Genomic DNA, 17608 nt, shown 5'->3' with positions numbered 1-17608 from the left:
GGCTTCAGCTTCTTCCAGGTTTTGGACTCCTACCCTGCCCCAAATCCAGCAGAGCTCTCCAGAAACATGAGGTCCATGAGCGGCACAGTAGCACAGGTGAGGTCCCCATTCAAGGGCACTGCTTGTCACCTGCCTTCTGTATCGTTCCAAGCTGTCGGAGGGTGAAGTTTTGCTCTAGATCTTGAATCCCTCTTCCCCACAACTGACACAGTGATGCCTTCTTGAGTTCTTAGTTCACGGGGAAAAGCCTGCCGCAGCCCAGCATGCTCATTTTACAGCCACCCTCCCTGCGCAGAGGATTGCAGGGCTTTGCATCCCAGATGGGATGTGACTCATGGGATGCTACAGCCTTCGAGGTACCCCAAAGGCAAAGCCAGCTGGACCCTCTGTGCCTGGGGAGGAGAAAACCTCTGGGAAGATGGTTGAGCAGGTTGGGCTTTGCTGTCCGAGCGGCTGCTCCTGGCTGCTTGGCCACCCACCCATGCGGACCTGCTGTGAGAGGCTGGGATGGGCTCAAGCTGCAGCTTCTCCAGCAGTTAGTGGCCACTCCAGGGTCTCAGGTCTCAGCAGCCCTGGCTGGTGGTGAGAAAGTTGATGGAAGGCCAGCCATGTCCGCTCGCTGTGACGGCAGTAAAAGTATTTCTGGAGGAGCGCCCTCACCAGAGTAAATTGTTGGCAACCACGCGCTTATTCTCTTTTCATAAACAAAGCGAAGGAGATAAAAGCAGCAGCCTCGGCTGCCTCCGCCTTCTCCCTCTAGCGCAGCGCCTCGCGCCCTTGCACGCCCAGTCCCGCATCTGGAGCTCATTGGGGGCAGCTGCTGGGAGGACGGGGATGGGAACCAGCTGAGCCTCCTTCCACGCAGCCGCCAGGTCTGAGCATGGTCCTCGGGAGGGAGCGTGCGAACGGGGCCCTGCTTGGGCTGGGAAGTTTGGTTGAGATTGATGGTGGCAGTGGAAGCATCAAAAAACAGAGTGGTTTGGTCAACCTGTAAGCAGAAAAGGCCACTGTGTATTTTTTAATGGTCAAAACAGGTTCAGATTTCTTCTTGGCTCTTCATATCTCTCTCAACCAACAGTGGCCAAATGTTGGAAAGATATGCTGCTTGTTAGATCTTGTGTATGCCCTGAATTTTTGTCCGGTCCTTGACAGAAACCCGAGATGGGCACCACAAGCAGCGTGTTTTCCTCAGGCTCTGCAAAGAGGTGGTCGTCTTGGGAGCCGGCACCTGGAGCTTCGGCTTTGGGAAGTTGTTATTAGAAAGGCCGGTTTGAGCCCTTTTATGCAGCCAAGGGTCATTGCACATGGATTTCTCAACACAGAAAGGTTCTAGCTGGGTGGGGAGATAAAAAACCTGTGTGACCACAGTGGAAATGTTTGCATTTTTCCCATTTGCAAGAGGAACATTTTCCATTTTGGGGTTGGAAGTGACTTGTGTTTAGAAACTTGAAGGCAGCATAGTACAATGCAAAAATAAACAGGAAAACAGCTCAATTCATGGCAGCCCAAAATGAAGGTTTTTGAAATAAATGAAAAAGAGTCCCCTGCTTAGCCCCAAAGGAGATCTCAGGAAGTGGGATGGACACCTTGGCTGATCCTTAGCTGTACTAAAGCCTTCCTAGGGAATCTCCTGGTGGATTCTGCAGCTGGTTTTGGGCAGGATTTTGGAGGCTGAGCCCATGGTGCTCACCTGGAGTTACCATGGACTTGTCAACCCTGTAGAGAAATGGTGTTTTAATCAAGGGCTGCCTATAGCAGATGGCAGTTGGGAGCTGCCCCGGCGTGGGAATGCGCCGTCCCAGACCCAGCTCCCTGAGTCGCTCCCATTCCATTGGGGTTTGTTTTGTGCTTTCCTGACAAATCCTTGCTGGGGCACTGGTTTTCATTAGCTGGGGGAGGCTGGTTTGCTGCCTTGTTGGTTCTTCCGCGTCTGCCCCATCCGTAGGGAAAGCTCAAGGAAATAACTTGAGTCAAGCATGCTTGGGGAACTCCAAAATGGTCCTCTCTGCAAGAGCCAAATTATAGAGTGGTGTGTCCTGTTTTACTCTTTGCATTCTGAGACCTGTGGTCCTTCAACTGCACCGTTATTTGTCGATCTAGATTTCCTCTGAAGCCAGAGATGTGTTGCTAGCATGGTCTTCATTATGGTTTTACCAGTTACATTTGCAGCTACTTGTCTATTACATTTTCCCTTTCCAAACCCTCCCCTTTTTCTTGGGAAAAATACATGCTGTGCATATGGGGGGGTCACTGCCCAAATCTGCTTTCTTCTGGCAACCAAAGTGTGCAGCTGGAGACCTGGAATCAGCTGCAAGCGGGTTGTCTCCGGGGTGCAGCTCAGCCTTTCCAAAGGATGCTTTGCGAGGGTGTGGCCAGTGCCTGGTAAGACCCAATCTTCCTTTTCTCTGTTTTGGGTCATTATCTGCCATGTGGGGAGCTCCAACTTGTCTTTGCAGCCCCCGAGACTGGAGGGGGGTGCCCACACAGTGACTATAACTGAGCTGCATGTGCTGCAGTGGAGGAGATGGCAAGTTACTGCTGGAGGTAAGGTCTGCCTCACCCAGACCAACTGTGCATCCACCCATCAGTCCATATTAGGTACCTGGACCAACATTCAAACCTCAACTTCATCAAACCCAAAGGGAATGACCATTTTTTTTCTCTCCTGCTCTCACGCTAAATGATTTTCAGCCCTTCGCCATTTTTAAATTTTTTATTCTTTTGTGGAGACCCATGGCAGACAACTGACAAATCACCCTTAATCCACCTGAACTGCTAAATCTCTCCGTAATCCCTCCCCAGCACTGCTCAGACGCTGCTCCCCTGCAACAGACCTTCTTGGTACCATTAATCAGTGTCTTTGGCTCCCGGGTGCCTCATGGTACGTGTCTATGCGGGGAAACCCTCTCATTTATAAAACTTGGGGACCTCCCACAGTTTCCCATTCCCCATGACCCTGATGAGGGGGTCAGTGCACAGAGTAAACTGGTTGAGAGGGAAGGTCCTAATATTTATATGGAAAGCCATTAGCAGGCAATATCTTATCTACCTTCTGTTTTGAAGTGGAGGCTTGGGGCGATGGCAGGGCTATGGGTAGCATTGGAGCTGCCCCCGAAATGCCTTGACGTGCTCTGTTTTGCCATCCGCGCTCGCGGCTGGGTTATAGCACGTTCTTAATGTTGTGGGACGAGAGCAGTGGGTGCGGAAGAATTTCAGAGAGGGGGAAAAAAATAATTTAGATCCTTACCTGCTGAATTTTAAAACCAGACAAAAAGCTCCCAAATCCACCTTGATGCCTCCTGGGATGGTGTGTTTTAGCCAGCTGGTGCCTGTGTGGATGCTGTCCTTCCAGGCCCAGCTGGAGGATGGAGTGGTCTTTCCTGGTCTTAAAAAGTATAAACCTATGAAATAGCCCTTGTCTTGTGAGCTCCCCTGAGCCTTCCCCAGATGTTGAGCATAGCTTTGAACACACAGGTGGTCAAATGTTGTTTTCTCCAGTGGAAACTGTCTTGGAGAGCTTCCGTGTTGGATGTGAAAAAAGGCAGAGAAGAAATGAAGATGAAAGTGAAGATATAGCAGTGGTGAAATTGCTGCAGGACTTTTCACGTGAGAGGAGAGGTGGTGACTCCCTGGGAAGGCAGGCACGCGGGACACAGGGAACCGGCAGGTACGTGGATGTTGGGTAGGCAAAACACCGAACTGCAGCACTGTCACAGACTGCATTTCTTTAGAAAATGTGGCAAAAAGCAAACCATAACCAAACTGAAGAATGAGGTGTTGGGATTCCAAACTTGCTGATGTTTTATTAATAACATCTTCAACAAAGAGAGCCCTCTGCTTGCGGGCTGCGGTGCAGCTGTGGATATAACTTCACAGTACCCTTTTTTCAAGTCCATATCCTTATAGGATGCTGGGAGTCCCAGTTGGGCTGGGAATGGGAACAGAAGGGTCGACATAATGAAACTCATTGGAAGCTGCTGGCAGCGGGCAGCTGGCTGAGCTCCAGTCAGCAGATTTGTGGTGGCATCCAGCATATAGATTCTGGGTACTTTGTAGGTGCTGGGCATACGCCAGGGAGGAGACTGGGGCTGAAGCAGTTGTTGGGACTCCATGAGCCCTAACAAATCTCACAGCGATCATCCCTTATTTCAAAAGCCGTTGGAGAGATCCAGGCACAGGCTGGAAAAGTCTTCAAGGGTGAGTGAAAATTGTCCTCACCACCTAGTTCTGCAAGGCTGAGAAAAGCAAATTCCCAGAGCCAAGAGTACGGTTGCTCCCACTTTCCTCTCTCCAGGCCTGGCATGGGATGGGTTCATGTGTTTTTAAAGAAGAAAGCTGCCTGTTGGCAGCACTCAGATTGCATGTGCGCTAGGAATGATCACTTTTAAAAATCAGGCCCTCCCTCACCCCCCAGGGGTGTTTCTATGTTCCCATGTAGCTTTTGTTCTACTTAAATATCTGGGTCTGTCTGTTTGGATTGCTCATACCAAGATGGATTTCGGAGGTGTTACTATTTGCAGTTGCTGAAATCCTACCCTGACGCCATCACGTGCCGATTACTAAATGCTGAGAAATGTAGGATCTTGGCTCTTGACCTGGGAAAGACGCTTGATGGTTTCAAGGGATGGGCAGGACGGGGACAGCTGGGGCGGGGGCAGCACATCACGTGTTGGGCTGCATAAATTGTCACAGGGAACAGAGTTTTTTGCTGAATTTACAGATGCATTTGGGCATGCTGGAGACACATAACGTCTCTGATTCCCAAAGCTGATGGGGAAAAAAATAACTTGTTTCCTCTCCAGAGGAAGACTGGTGCCTTTCAGTGCTGTGTGTGAACCTGGCCTGGGCAAGCGGGGCCATCAGTGCTGGCATCCCTCTGGTGTGGTTCAGCTCTGGGTGCAGCACAGGTAATTGTTGGGTGGGTTTTTTTTTTTTTTCCTCTAGAAGGAAATAGCACGTTCTTGGGAATACAAACAGTTCACAACCTTCCTGCACCACTCCCTGCCGCTCTCCTGGAGGCTGGAGCCTGTAGGGAGCAGCAATGGGGCATCCTGGCCTGGGGTCCCCCAGGGAGTCAGACCCATGCCAAAGGGTGGTGTTGCCTTCTGGGAGGAGCTGCGCTCCCAGCGAATGCACAGGACTGGTGATATTACATAGACAGAGCAAAATCACGGGGAGGTCTGGGGAGACACCGTGGTGGTGAGGTTTGGCCCACCCAGGGAGGCAGATGGCTAAGGGGATGTGGGGTTTAAGGGATTGCTGGTGTTCAGGGCTGGCTGCCAGCCCTGCGCTCCCATCCCAGTCTCCCTGCTGACATGAAAGGGCTCTGCATCAGGCATTGCTAAATTTGTTCTTGGTGGCTGCATCTTTCTGCTCTGCTGTTACTGGGCTGTGCCATGAGGTGGGTTGAGCCTAGAAGGTCAGAAACCCATTACGGGATGCCAACCAGGGCATGTGGTTATACTACGAGGCACAAACAACATGCTCAGCATCTTAGGACCTGCTGTACATTTGGGGGTTGGGCCCCTCCCATCTCCCTAATCCTTCTCCTTCATATTGGAAACCCACATGAGAAATTCAGCAGGGTGAGGGTGCCTATTGACACTTCTTTTATGTCTGTGCAGGCAAAAAAGGCTGAGGGTGATGAAGGGGACCATCAACAGCCATCGTGTTTGGACAACACCTACTCATCCTACCCAGTGAAGCTCAGCTGCATGTTTAGGATTAGCACTGGATCCACGCTGATATTTGCCTATTGATCATCATCTCCCAAAACATCTTTGTTCCTGGAAAGCCTCAACAAAATGCTCTCCAAGAGATGAGCAGGGAGCAGTTGGAGACTGCAGCTGTGCGTGCCCCGGGCAGAGCTCCCTGGTGAGTCTTTGCAAAGGAATTCTGTGTTCCTCCCACTGCTCCTTACTCTTTGCAGTGTGTCCAAAGTGACTGGAGCAGGGAAATGTAGTGTTGATCCCTTGTAGACTCTGCAGAAACTTTTCAAAGGAATTGGAGATACATAGAGAACTTTTTCCAGTTAATTTTAATGCAAATATTAAATGCCTTAATACTAGCAGATATACATCGTTGATGGGGCTGTGAGACATGTGTTCTGTCCTCTTGGAATCTCTCTCTCTTCTTGGGACAAGGTGTCTGATTAGACAAGTGCTTCCAAGAATCCACCCCTGAGCTGTAGACCTGGGCTGTGGCTTTGCCTCACGTGTTACATACGGAGCCAGGGCACAGGTCTAAACATCACCCCGTTATCATCTGTACTGCACACACCTTGGCATGATTTTAGCCCATGCCGAAGAGCACCCTTCAAACAGCACCTAGATATGGTCCAAGGATAGCCCAGGGCAGGGACCATTGCCAGCAAAAAGCCTGGCTGTGGCTGCAGTCGACTGAGAAGCGGTGGGGATGAGAGTCAAGCTGGGTCACTTGGCCTCAGGGACAAAAACTAATCTCTGGCCCGTTTATTTAGCATATGTAGACAAATCCAGTGTGTTTGCAAATCCCTTGTTGTGGTTTATCCATTGTGGACAACTGTGCTTGGTGACACCTTTGAAGGCGAATGGTCTCAGCTGTTCACCTGCCGGCATCCCTGGGTGAGCGACGTTTGCCCCGTTGGCATGGGGAGGTTCAGCCCTTGCGTTTTCCGTGCTCATCTGGGCAAGGGCTCAGCATCCAAAGCTCCGCCATCACTTGCTGTTCAGCAAGGGCAATAAGCAGGAAGCTTCTCCAAAACACAGCATTATTTGTCTTCAGATGTAGGGATTACTGAGACTATTCATCATATAACAATAGGACTTCGTGTCAACTGGGTTTGGTCCTGCCAGGTCTATTACCTGAACAGACTCTTTGTTCTGTCCGTGCTACAATCTCACATCACCTTCTGGACCAAGCAATCTGTCACTGCATACCACGTGTGCCACTCAGAACAATTCTCAATCCACAGCTTTGCGAGTGTTTTCTGTGGCTTCCTCACACTTGATCGCTTGTTTAATTTACATTAGTTACCCCCGCTGAGCTTAAGTTCCTTATGGTCTTGGTTTTCAGGGCTACGAGAGTCTTGAATTTTCCACCCTCCTGAAGCCTCTTATCTGGTGCTAAGGGATCATTCAACAGAGGGCTTCCCGTGGTGCTGGGAAACTCAAGTCTTTCTTGTCCACAGCCTTGAGTAAAATTGCATTTGGGGACATGTGGGCACGCAGAGTCTTCACTTGCCCTGCTGGCTGCAGAGCTCACGGACCCTCAGCAGGAAAGCTGGCTAGTGTCTGAACTTCACAGCTGCATCTACACTGGTAGGACAAGTCTGTTCTCCTGAGGCTAACCAGCGTGGCTGGGCCACGTTCATGTCAGAGAAACCCCTTTGCCACCAAGGAGTGGTCACATGCAGACTACCTGTAGGGAATGGTTCCTTGCCCAGGTAACTCCCGAATTGCACCTGGGTCACATTTGGCATAGCGCTAGCTGGATCAGGCAAACGCTGGGCCATGGACCATTCCAAATTTCAGCCTCTAGCTGAATTAAATCCAGAACCTGTGCCCTCGTATTGTTTAAGTTACTAGTATAGGTGTAGCCTGTGCCATGTGGAAAGGGCAAGAAGTCACAGTTTCTCAAGTGTGGAATTTCTAGGCAGAGCAGTTGAATGGCTGGTACCTTCTCTGGCCCAGGTGAGGAGCCGTAAGACCTTGGGCTGCCTGAGTCACCCTGCGGTGCAAAAGCTGTGAGTTATGGCCCTCATCCCTCATGCCATGGTATATTTTTTCTCTCACCTGTGCTGGAGTGCTCCCAAGTCTGCAGGAGGCACCTGGGTACGTTTCAGGTGACCTCCAGCTCTGTCCCAGGAAACACACACCTGCTGGAAATGTAAAACCTTCCACCCCATGTTGCCCATTTGCAATCCCCTTGCCCACCCAAAACACCCCAAACCTGCATTAAAAGTCTTTCTGTGAATTTAATTTCAGACCAACAACCCATATTTACAGCCGAATATAATTAAGCCTGATAATAACACATAATGGCTTTTTTATATCCCAGCCAAGTGCAGCCAAGCTCGATGCAAGATCAATTCACTTCGGCCGTAGCAAACAAACAACTTCTTCATGTCCACAGACCGTGAGGTACAATGCCTATTCACCTGGGCTGGAGACGCTCCAAAGCATGGTCTGCGGTGCTGGACACAGAAGGATCCCCTAGACAGTCTTGTTCAAGCACTCGTCTACTCTGAAGCTCATGGTGATTGCTGAAGTCACCAGTCCCAAGATGTGCTTTAGCTCGAGGTCCTGGAAAGGTGACGAGGAGATGCGGCCTGGCGTGGGGATGGAGGCAGCTGTGCCATGAAGACTGTAAGCTGGCAGAGGGACTTGCAGACCTGATGCCTACACCTTCAGTCCATGCCTGCTTTGCCCATCCTTCCCAAAGAGAGCTGTCCTCCTGTGATGCAAGGTGGAGAAGAAAGCATATCACAAGCAAATCCTGTGGGTTGAGACTGGCAAAGGAAGCAAACGTGCATGTGCAGAGGTCTTTTCAATGGTAAGGTATGCTTTAACCACAAACAACACCCAGGCTGCCTCATTTGACCTTTATTTAATTTGTCAAAGAAGAATCTGTCCTGGCTTTATTACAGCTTTCATTACTGGGTGACATGTTTGTGGTGGTAGCAACCGGTACACGCAACACAAGACGCAGAGAAACAAGCCGCTGATCCCTCCCTGCATCTGAGCTCTCCTTTCTTCTCCTCTTTTCCTGGTTGTGTCATCCACTTCGGTGCTCACCTTCACGGCGCACTTTCTCACCAGGACCAAGCCTGGAGGTGAGTTGCAAGAGTCCTTTTTTTGATAGCTACAGGAGGAGGAAGCCGACTCGGGCTGCAAGAGAAAGGCACCGGGTAAAGGAGGGAGGGGGTCTGTAGTCATCTATTTTCACCTCTGATTGCAGGGAGGCATTGCTTCCCTCTCTGTTTTGTGTCTGTCAGCAGTATGGGTACCGATGATATACAAGATCAGAGGTGATAGGTGCTGCACCCACAAGCTTCTGCTGGAAATCCTGTTGTGGGGGATCTTACAGCTCCCTGTACAACCACGGTGGAGTGCAGGCTGGTACTATATGGGTTTCCTAGTCCTTAGGTCAATGTTGGCATGCAATCAAGGCACGTAAAAGCAAAAGCAGCAAGATCCAGGTTTTGGGGCACAGGCAGCCACCCCGTGCTCTTAGAGACCACAGCAAGTGGGTCAGTAAAAGCAATGGGGCATTGCAAAACTTGAAAGTCCGTGACTGTTACCTGATACAGAGGAGTATCCAGCAGGATGCCGGTGATAAAAGCGCTGGCGGTCCGTCTACGGGGAGAAACAGTTGGAAGCTGGGGGGTGGTGGTCATACGGGAGCTGGCTGTGCTGAGCTGGCTGTGGCTACTGTTCACAGGACATGGGAGCAAGACACACAAAAAAGGCCATTAATTACCACAGATAAGCTGCTTTGAAATGTTCAATGAGGCCATCAACCGAAAGACAAGGAAACACATAGAGCACCAGCCTGCACACCAGGATGGTTTACAGGTCAGGTCCCCCCCCAGCCCCAGGGCATGGGGGCTCCTCCACCTGCTATCTCAGCGTGACACCGACCGCAAATTCCAGTTTGTGGTTCATGGGCCCATTGGCCCGTTCGTCTGGTACATGTCATCTTTTTTAAGGTCTTATTGTGCCCACACACTTGTTCTTCTGAACTTGGCATGTTGTTCTGGTCTCCCACGTTCTCAGGAAGCGTGGCCCTTGTTATGCAGCCCTGTGTGAAGCCCAGAGTCTGCGCTCGGGCGCGGGGGGCTCGTCTTTGCACGTGACGGGATTTGTGCTGGGAGACCCTTGGTGGCCTCCGTGGAGGGGTCTGTAGCCCTGGGGCACGTCCCGCCTTCTCCGTGTCCCGGCCCTTTTGGTACCCCTCTGCCCTTCAGAAGTTCCTTCCTATCCTAGACGTGGTAAAGTGGGGAACCCCACCCTGGCCATTTTATATCTGGGGTTTTATGGCTATATGTTTTTAATATCTTTTATATATATATATGTATATATTTATGTATGTATATATACATAAACATGTATCTAGATAAAAATACATATATATTCTCTCTCTAAAAAAATATATATAAAAATATATATAAAATATATACACATCTATACATATATAGAAGAATATATCTAAATTAATACATATCTAAACAGAACATATATCTAAATTAAAAAAATATACACACATTTGTACACTCCTTTATCTATACTCCTATATATTGCACAGAAGTACAAAATATACATTTATATACAGTATATGTAGTATATAAATTTATATATTTTTATATATGAAAATTTCCTGGTCCACAGGAGGCAGGCAGCGAATCACAGGGCTGCGTCTTGGTCCACAGGAGGCAGGCAGCCAATCACAGGGCTGCCTGAGAACACGTGGGGGATGGCAGTGTCTCAGGTGTCAGTCAGCCATGGAGGAGGAGGTGGCGGCCCTCGCGTGATGTACCTCAGGCTGCGCTGGCGGCTGGTCCCGCCTGGGGCCGTGTGGGTGTGACGGTGTCGAGAAATGGCTGATGGCAGTCGCGGAGCAGCCTGATGTCTAAGGAAGCGGGCAGCTCCCTGCCATCCAGGGGTGGCACCCTGCCCTAAAATGGTGGCCAAAACAAGATGGCAGCCCCATGTCCGGGTCTGGTGTACTTCTGGGTGAACAGAAGAGGTGGCTGTCGTGCTTCTGCCCCTTCTGTCCCTGAGGTGACGGGTCTCCCTGTGACGGAGCAGGCCACCGTCCTTGTGTCCTGAGGAACCCACCGCGGGCAGCTTGTGGCTCTTCTGGGAAATGGGGCTGAGGAGGAAAGGCAGTGGGTGGTGATGGAGGGCAGCCCGGGGCCTGTGGAGGGGTGGCTGCGCCTGGCGGGTGGGTGGGTGTACAGCGTTCCAGAGACCTTTCTTTCTGCAAAGAGGCAGCTGGAGGTAGATGTACGTCAGGTCATCATGCTGTCCCCTGAATCTCCTCCCTGCTGGGGCCGCTGTGCCTCCATCACTCGGTGTCCTCTCTGTGGTGTTTGCAGATCCATTCATGGAGCTCGTGGAAGGGAAGAAGGCCTCCTGCAAGAAACTCCTCACCTTCCTGCTCTTCAGCTTCATCTTCAGCTCCTGGTTCTTTGTTTCTGTTCGTCAGTTCAGGACTTCTGGGCCAGAGCATCACGGTTCCATTCCCTCTCCACAAACAGCCCATGCTGGAGACAGCAGCACCCCACCGAAGGGTGAACGCAGGCTGACCATCCTGCTGTGGAAGTGGCCCTTTGGGCACCACTTTAACTTCATCAACTGCTCGAAGCTCTACCGCACCCCAGATTGCCACTTCACCGTCAACCGCAGCTGGTCCCAAAAGGCCGATGCTGTGATTATGCACCACAGGGACGTGTGCGGGGACACGGAGAGGCTGGCCCAGCTCCCCAGGCTCCCTTCCCAGCGCTGGATCTGGTTCAACCTGGAGTCCCCAAGTCACTCTCCAAACTTAGACGCCATGGACAACCTATTCAACCTGACCATGTCTTACCGGAGAGACTCAGACATCTTCACCCCTTATGGGGAGCTACAGCTCCTTGGCCAGCCCCAGCCCCTCAGCATCCCACCCAAGACCAAGCTGGTGGCCTGGGTAGTCAGCAACTGGAGAGCAGGCTCCCACCGGGTACAGTACTACCAGGAGCTGAAGAAACACATCGCTGTGGACGTCTATGGGCAACATCACTTGCCCCTGCCCTGGGACAAGCTCCTTCCCACCGTGTCCCAGTACAACTTCTACCTGGCTTTCGAGAACTCGCGGCATGAAGACTACATCACCGAGAAGCTCTGGAGGAATGCCCTGTCCTCTGGCACCGTCCCTGTTGTGCTGGGGCCTCCTCGAGAAAACTATGAGCGCTTCTTGCCCCCTGACTCCTTCATCCATGTTGATGACTTCGCCAGCGCTGGGGACCTGGCGCGGTACCTGTGGGAGCTGAGCGAGGACGCTGAGAGATACCAGCGCTACTTCCAGTGGCGCAAGTGGTTGAAACCCGTGGTGGGGGCTGGCTGGGCCCTGCACGTCTGCAGAGCTTGTCACTTCTTGCAGACAACGGAGGTCGGGTACAGGGTTGTGCCCGATCTGTCTGAGTGGTTTGTGTAACTGCTGTTTGCTCAGCTCTCTGCCCTGCTGCAATCTCTTTGTCCTTGCTGGAGGGTTGCGATTTCACAGGATGATTGAACTTGGTGGAAAGGGAGGGACAAGTGGAGCTTTGAAGCGAACAAGGACAAGGAAGCAATTAGGTGTTTGTACGTCTTTGTCTTGCTGGAGAACAGACCGTCAGATAGGGTAGTACGTTGGGTTTTGTGCTGATCTATTAGTCACCTGAACAACTTGTTACACTGGCTGCGGCTTGGTCTTTGGAGAACTTCACCTTCAGTCTCTGCAAACAATTCTGGATCAGCTCCACAGACTGGAGAGCCGAAGCAAGTGGCCAAGAGGGGAAGAAGAAACAGCCATACCTATTATCATAAATCTGTTTCAAGGACTTTGTACTGTGCAAAGCTACGGCTTGAAGGGGCGGCCACGCCACGAGGCCGCGAGGAACTGGCCGTGCTCCCCTCTCCCAGCCCCAGTCCTGCCCTTCCTCTGCCTCGGGCTCTCCCTGACCACCTTCGGGGTGCTGCGTCAGGAGCCTGAACAGGCTGAAAACAGCTCAGTTTATTTTACGGGGCTGTTTTTTGCACAGGTTTGCGAGCCGGTGTGGGTTTGAGGAGGGGTCTGACAGCAGCAGGCTGGTGCAGGTAAGGTGTGGGGTGCTGAGGGCACCTCTGAAAGTTGTAGTGCCCGCAGCCCTCTGTGGCAAAGAGACGCTCAGGACCAGCACGTGATGAGCTACCTCCTCCTCTGTGCCTCAAACATCACAACTTCTGTTATCGGCTGATGCCTCTGGGCCACCTGTTTATAAAGCAGTGGATAATCGGCCTTTCTTGAGCTTCTTGCTGCTGTTCAGGTCGTATCGCTGGAAGTTGTTGCCTTTTCAGGTTGGGGAGCCCCATTGCATGGACACAGCCGTGCCCTCCCAGGCTCCCTGCTGGTACCTCTGGACATCAGCTTGTTTTCCTGACCACTACTGATCCCTGAGCTGAGCTTTTCAAAGGTCTGTCCTGACCCCAGGATGTTTCCATGAGGAAAATCGGCTCCGAGTCCAGCAGAGCATACAGAGATGCAATTGTTTTCTCCATCAGCAGCATTTAGCAAACATTTCCAAAGAATTCCCTCTGCGTTTCCTCCTGCAGTCATTCCGTACAAAGACCACCAGCAAGATCTTGTCTTTAGCATTGCGAGTCCCTTATTTTCATTAGCAACATTTGCCACTTTTGCTTTTTCCCTGCTTTGCAGAGTGGTTTGAATACGTTGGTCAGCACAAGCCTAAGAACAAATCCTTCCCTCTGAAAGCTGAACCTTTATCCCTCCCTTGCCTTCCCTGTCCTTACAGTACCTGTGTAGGTGGGACCTTCCTGAGGCCGCCTAGTTCCTTGACGACCTTGCTGGACCCTAGCGAACCCCTTTGGCAATTCAGGTAGACAAATGTGCCACGTCTTCCTTAGCCATGTGCTTGTCAGCTGCTTCAAAGAAGAGCAATAAATTTGTGAGGCGTCAATTTTTATTGCCAAATAATTGTCCATGCTTCTGCCTGTGCCTCGCCTGCCTGCAGTCATGCGCCTCTCTCCTCCTTTAGCTCCTGGGATCTCATCAACCAACCCTGGTGCCCTTCCCGTCTTTAGAACCAGTCCAGTTCAGAGCAGCTGGAGAAATTTAAGACTTTAATACAACTCCCCAGGCTAGGGAGGGTTTTCTCTCAAACAGACTGAGGAGCGTTTCCCCAAAGAAGAACAGTCTCCACAGCCGAAGGCGGGTGACACACACCTTAGAGCGTGGCCAGCCCGGAGGTGGCCAAGCACCGTGACGCAGGGGCTGGGACACAGATGGAGGGGGATGTTGAATGGCAGGAGAGCACCTGAAAGAGCCTTGGGCTCCTGGGCGTGGGGGAGCACAGGGCTTGACGCATCCATTTAGTAGACATCTTGCATGCAGAGAGGGCCAGTTCTCCCAAATTTGGGCTATTTACCCTTGTGGAAAATACCTTTTCCAATTCTGGGGAAAGTCAAACATAATTTATTCATCCCTGCTAATGCCTCCTGCTGCTGCAGCCTCTCCAGGAGCGTTTTGGGAGCCCCCGCTCTGCAAAACAGCTGCAAGAAATCCCCAGTTTTCCCTTGCCAACCTCCCAAGCCTGACTCCCTTTGCTTCCAGGACCTGGAGTCATTTAACACTTATCAAAAAAACTTAAGTCCAGTAAGTTTTTGGACTCTTTTGGGGAATGGCAGCACCAGGGGGATCGGCTCTCTCCTTTTCCACTTGAGCCTGGGGTTATTTCGGCAGGTCAAGGCCAGCCGGGCTGGTCACCCTTAGCCCTTCCCTGGGACCAAGGACTATTTGGGGACCTGGTTGAGCCTTGGGCGGAGCAGCAGGGGTCTTGCTGGCCCCAAGGCCAGCAAAGGCAAAATAAATATACAGGGGACAGATTTATGAATGTTGACCTCACCCTTATCCCCCAAATTGTGCTGCAGCCCTCCGGAGGGCGACCAAAATATGAATTTTAGTTCTGCTGAAGCATTCGGGGTGGGCAGACCACGCGGTGTTAGGAGCTTGCACCCAGGCTCAAGCCATGGTCCTTGAGGAGGGGACGTGGGGTGGGCAGGATAAAAGTATTTTATTAAATCTTCCCTTCCTCTAAGCGGCAGCTCGGTGCTGCCGTGGCCTGGGGAAGGGATGCGTGTGGGCGACACAGGCTGGTTTGGTTAGGGGATGGGAAAGCTGACACCGCGCTGGGGAAACTCTGTAAGGGGGGGACTTCATCGAGGGAAACATCTGGACGTCTGCGCCGCGGGGGCCCGGGGCTGGGAGACCGTGCGGGGAAGTCATGGTCCAGCTCTTCACAAAACGCCGGTGCTGCGCAGCCTTCTCGCCGAAGTGGGTCCCCCCCCTCCAACACCCGGTTGGAGATACCCTCGCAGAGATGGGGAAACACCCCGTTTGCCCACAAGCCTCTCGTCTTTTTGCCCAAAGGTGGTAGGAGGCAGGCTGACGTGTTTCCAGCTGATGTGGTCCGAAAAGCAGAGAAGGGGGAGCTTTATTGGGGCATTTCCCCAAGAGGTGAGAAACATGCTGGTCCTTGCGGGAAACCGGGGAAATAATAATGTTGAAAAATGGGAGTTTTTTGGAGCAGTGTCTGACTTCTGCTCTGCAGGGACACCGGGGGCGGAGGGGAGCCAGGAGGAGAGACAGAGCTTGGGAGAAACACAAATCCTCACCAACCCGGCTCGGCAGAGCTTTGCGTTTGGGGAAGGGAAGAGAAAAGGCTCAGTTACACCAAAATCCCGAAAAAGGCAGCTGGAGCCTTACAGGACTCAGAGTTCCATCCTCCCTGGCTTTGTCCTTCTGGGTGCGCGGAGGCGCCTGAACCAACCCCGTAAACTCAATTATTTCAGTTTTTCCTGAGCCGATGGGCAGATCCCCCCCGCCCCGTGCTTTGGAAACCTGCTCCTTGTTTGGGGGAATATGAAATTATTAAGAGTGTTTTCTCCGTGCCTGTCCAGCCCCACCGGGCTCCCGCCTTCCCTCGTGGCAAAACCCCAACGGCAGCTGGAGCAACGAATATTGTTGTTCCTGGGCTTCACATTTCTGGTAGGATTAGCCGAGATATTGGGAGAGATATCACCATGTACATGGGTTTGGGTGCGGTTTTGTGTTTTTTTTTTTTTTAAGACTTGCAAACTCCACGCTCTTGTCTTCACTTTTATTGAGTGTTTCCCAGTTTGAAGTCGGGCTGGGTTTATTTTCCCATGGTTTTTCATACGGGGAGGTAATTGCGAGAAACTCAAACTGAGCGGTGGGGTTGAGCACTCTCAGCGTCCCCCGTTTCCCACCTGGTACTTTTTCCATTTAAAAATGAACAAATAAATAGAGAATGTCACTCGAGAGCTGGGGTTTTTAAGCTGGGGCTTTAAAGCAAGAACCAGCCAGCGAAAATCTCCCACTTAACACCATGAAAGTTGGCAAAATGCACCTCATCTCCAAGAAACTTGCACCCAAAATCACCCCGGCCCCAGCCCGGCAGCACATCCTGGCTTCATGCTGTTCCCCGCGGATGTTGTTTTCTTTCTTTTTTTTTTTTTTTTTTTTTTTTTTTTGCGCTCCTGGAAGAGTCAGATTTTCCGAGCAGCCCTCTCCAATTTGGTCATTAAAACTTCAGTTTGCCCTTTTTTTTTCGTTTTTCTTTTTTTTGTTTTGTTTTGTTTTGTTTTGGACAGGCTGGCAGCAGCATTGCAGCTTTTCTTAGTTTCTGGAGCGCGCGCGCGCGTGTGCGCGCACACGTACACACATGGGCGCATGCGTGCGCACACGCGGAGATTTATGAGTCTCAAAAGATGCTTCATAAAATATTTACAAAGCGGAGCTTCGAGCGCGAATGTTTGACTCGGCCACGAGCCGGCCACGGCTGTCGGGCCTCTGGGTGGCATGAGGGGGGAATATAAACAGACCTTTTTTTCCATTCCCAAAAAAACACTATAAACCTTTGTGATTCAAAAGCGTTTCAGCTTCTCCTTTTGTTTTTTCCCCCCCCTCCTGTTGTTCCCCGCTGGCGGGTGCCAGGCCCGGCAGAGCAGCGGGGCGGCTCGCTGCCTTCGCTCGAGACGGAGTGTTTTGCAAACGAAGGCAGGAACTTGTACCCGCTCTCACCACGGGCACGCCATAATTTCAGCCTATTTTTCAGTGTGAAGAAAAAAAAAAAAAAAAAAAAAAAAAAAGTCCTATTTTTCCGGACAGACGGGAGGGTAGCGCTTTTAAAGGACACGGATGCAGGCATTTCCCTGCGTCAGGGGCACTGATGCTCTGCACGTTAAATTCCCTAATGTGTGTTCAATGGGGGTAAGGCGTCTTAAGACGGGGTAATACGTGTTAATTGGGGGTAATGCGTGTTCAGTGGGGTTCATGCGTGTTAAATGGGGGGGGGGGGTTTAATATGTGTGAAGTGGGGAGAGCTCACGTTAAATGGGGGCAGTGCATGTCTAACAGGGTCGATGGCTGTTAAATGGGGTTAATGTTGGCTAAAATGGGGCTGGAACAGCAGGTCCCTGGGCAACCAGATCAGTCCGGGCAGGACGAGCCATCCTTGGCCTCTGGCTTTTGTCCCCTGGGGAGCTACTGGAAACCAGTAGCGGGGAGAAGGAGCTGGGGTGGGACTGGTGCGGCGGCAGCGCCGGTGCCAACGCTTCCATTTGCCACAGCTTTCAAAGGGGTTTGTGTCCCGACCTTGGCCGGGCTTTCAAATGGCGACATTTCACCCAAAACAAAACCTTACCCGCTGTAATCACCCTAACGAGAAGAACAACCCCCCAGCCAGTGCCTGCTGCTGAATGGTGTTTGCCCTGTAAAATAAAATACGTTTCTAACCTCAGCACCGCTTCCAGATGAGCAACTGAAACTTTTTTTTCTGGCTGACCTTATCAAAACCTTGCCTCTTCTCTTC

The 17608-nt window shown here is 51.4% G+C and overlaps 1 protein-coding gene across 4 annotated transcripts; it reads left to right on the top strand.

Moving 5' to 3' along the window:
• Positions 1 to 21: 21 nt before the first annotated feature.
• Positions 22 to 13686, top strand: LOC141734283 (4-galactosyl-N-acetylglucosaminide 3-alpha-L-fucosyltransferase FUT6-like). Of its 4 annotated transcripts, none has more exons than XM_074565835.1 (6): positions 22 to 96; positions 3499 to 3667; positions 4803 to 4907; positions 5625 to 5874; positions 8113 to 8812; positions 11078 to 13680. In XM_074565835.1, exon 6 carries the CDS (start codon positions 11086 to 11088, stop codon positions 12172 to 12174), a length of 1089 nt encoding a protein of 362 aa, XP_074421936.1. In that variant the 5' UTR covers positions 22 to 96; positions 3499 to 3667; positions 4803 to 4907; positions 5625 to 5874; positions 8113 to 8812; positions 11078 to 11085; the 3' UTR covers positions 12175 to 13680. The 4 variants fall into 4 exon arrangements, with proteins under 4 accessions (XP_074421936.1, XP_074421935.1, XP_074421934.1 ...); XM_074565834.1 differs by having other exon boundaries at positions 8038 to 8812; XM_074565833.1 differs by lacking the exon at positions 22 to 96 and having other exon boundaries at positions 2579 to 3667; positions 8038 to 8532; positions 8627 to 8812; positions 11078 to 13686.
• The last annotated feature ends 3922 nt before the right edge of the window (positions 13687 to 17608 follow it).

This window comes from Larus michahellis, chromosome 23, assembly GCF_964199755.1.
Source record: "Larus michahellis chromosome 23, bLarMic1.1, whole genome shotgun sequence".
NCBI lineage: Eukaryota > Metazoa > Chordata > Aves > Charadriiformes > Laridae > Larus > Larus michahellis.
Note: the sequence above shows the minus strand (reverse complement) of the source record. Positions and strands in the feature narration are given on the sequence as shown.

Bases quoted from the DNA above. Each gene is read 5' to 3' on its own strand.
- LOC141734283 (XM_074565833.1), top strand. From the start codon at position 11,086: ATGGAGCTCGTGGAAGGGAAGAAGGCCTCCTGCAAGAAACTCCTCACC.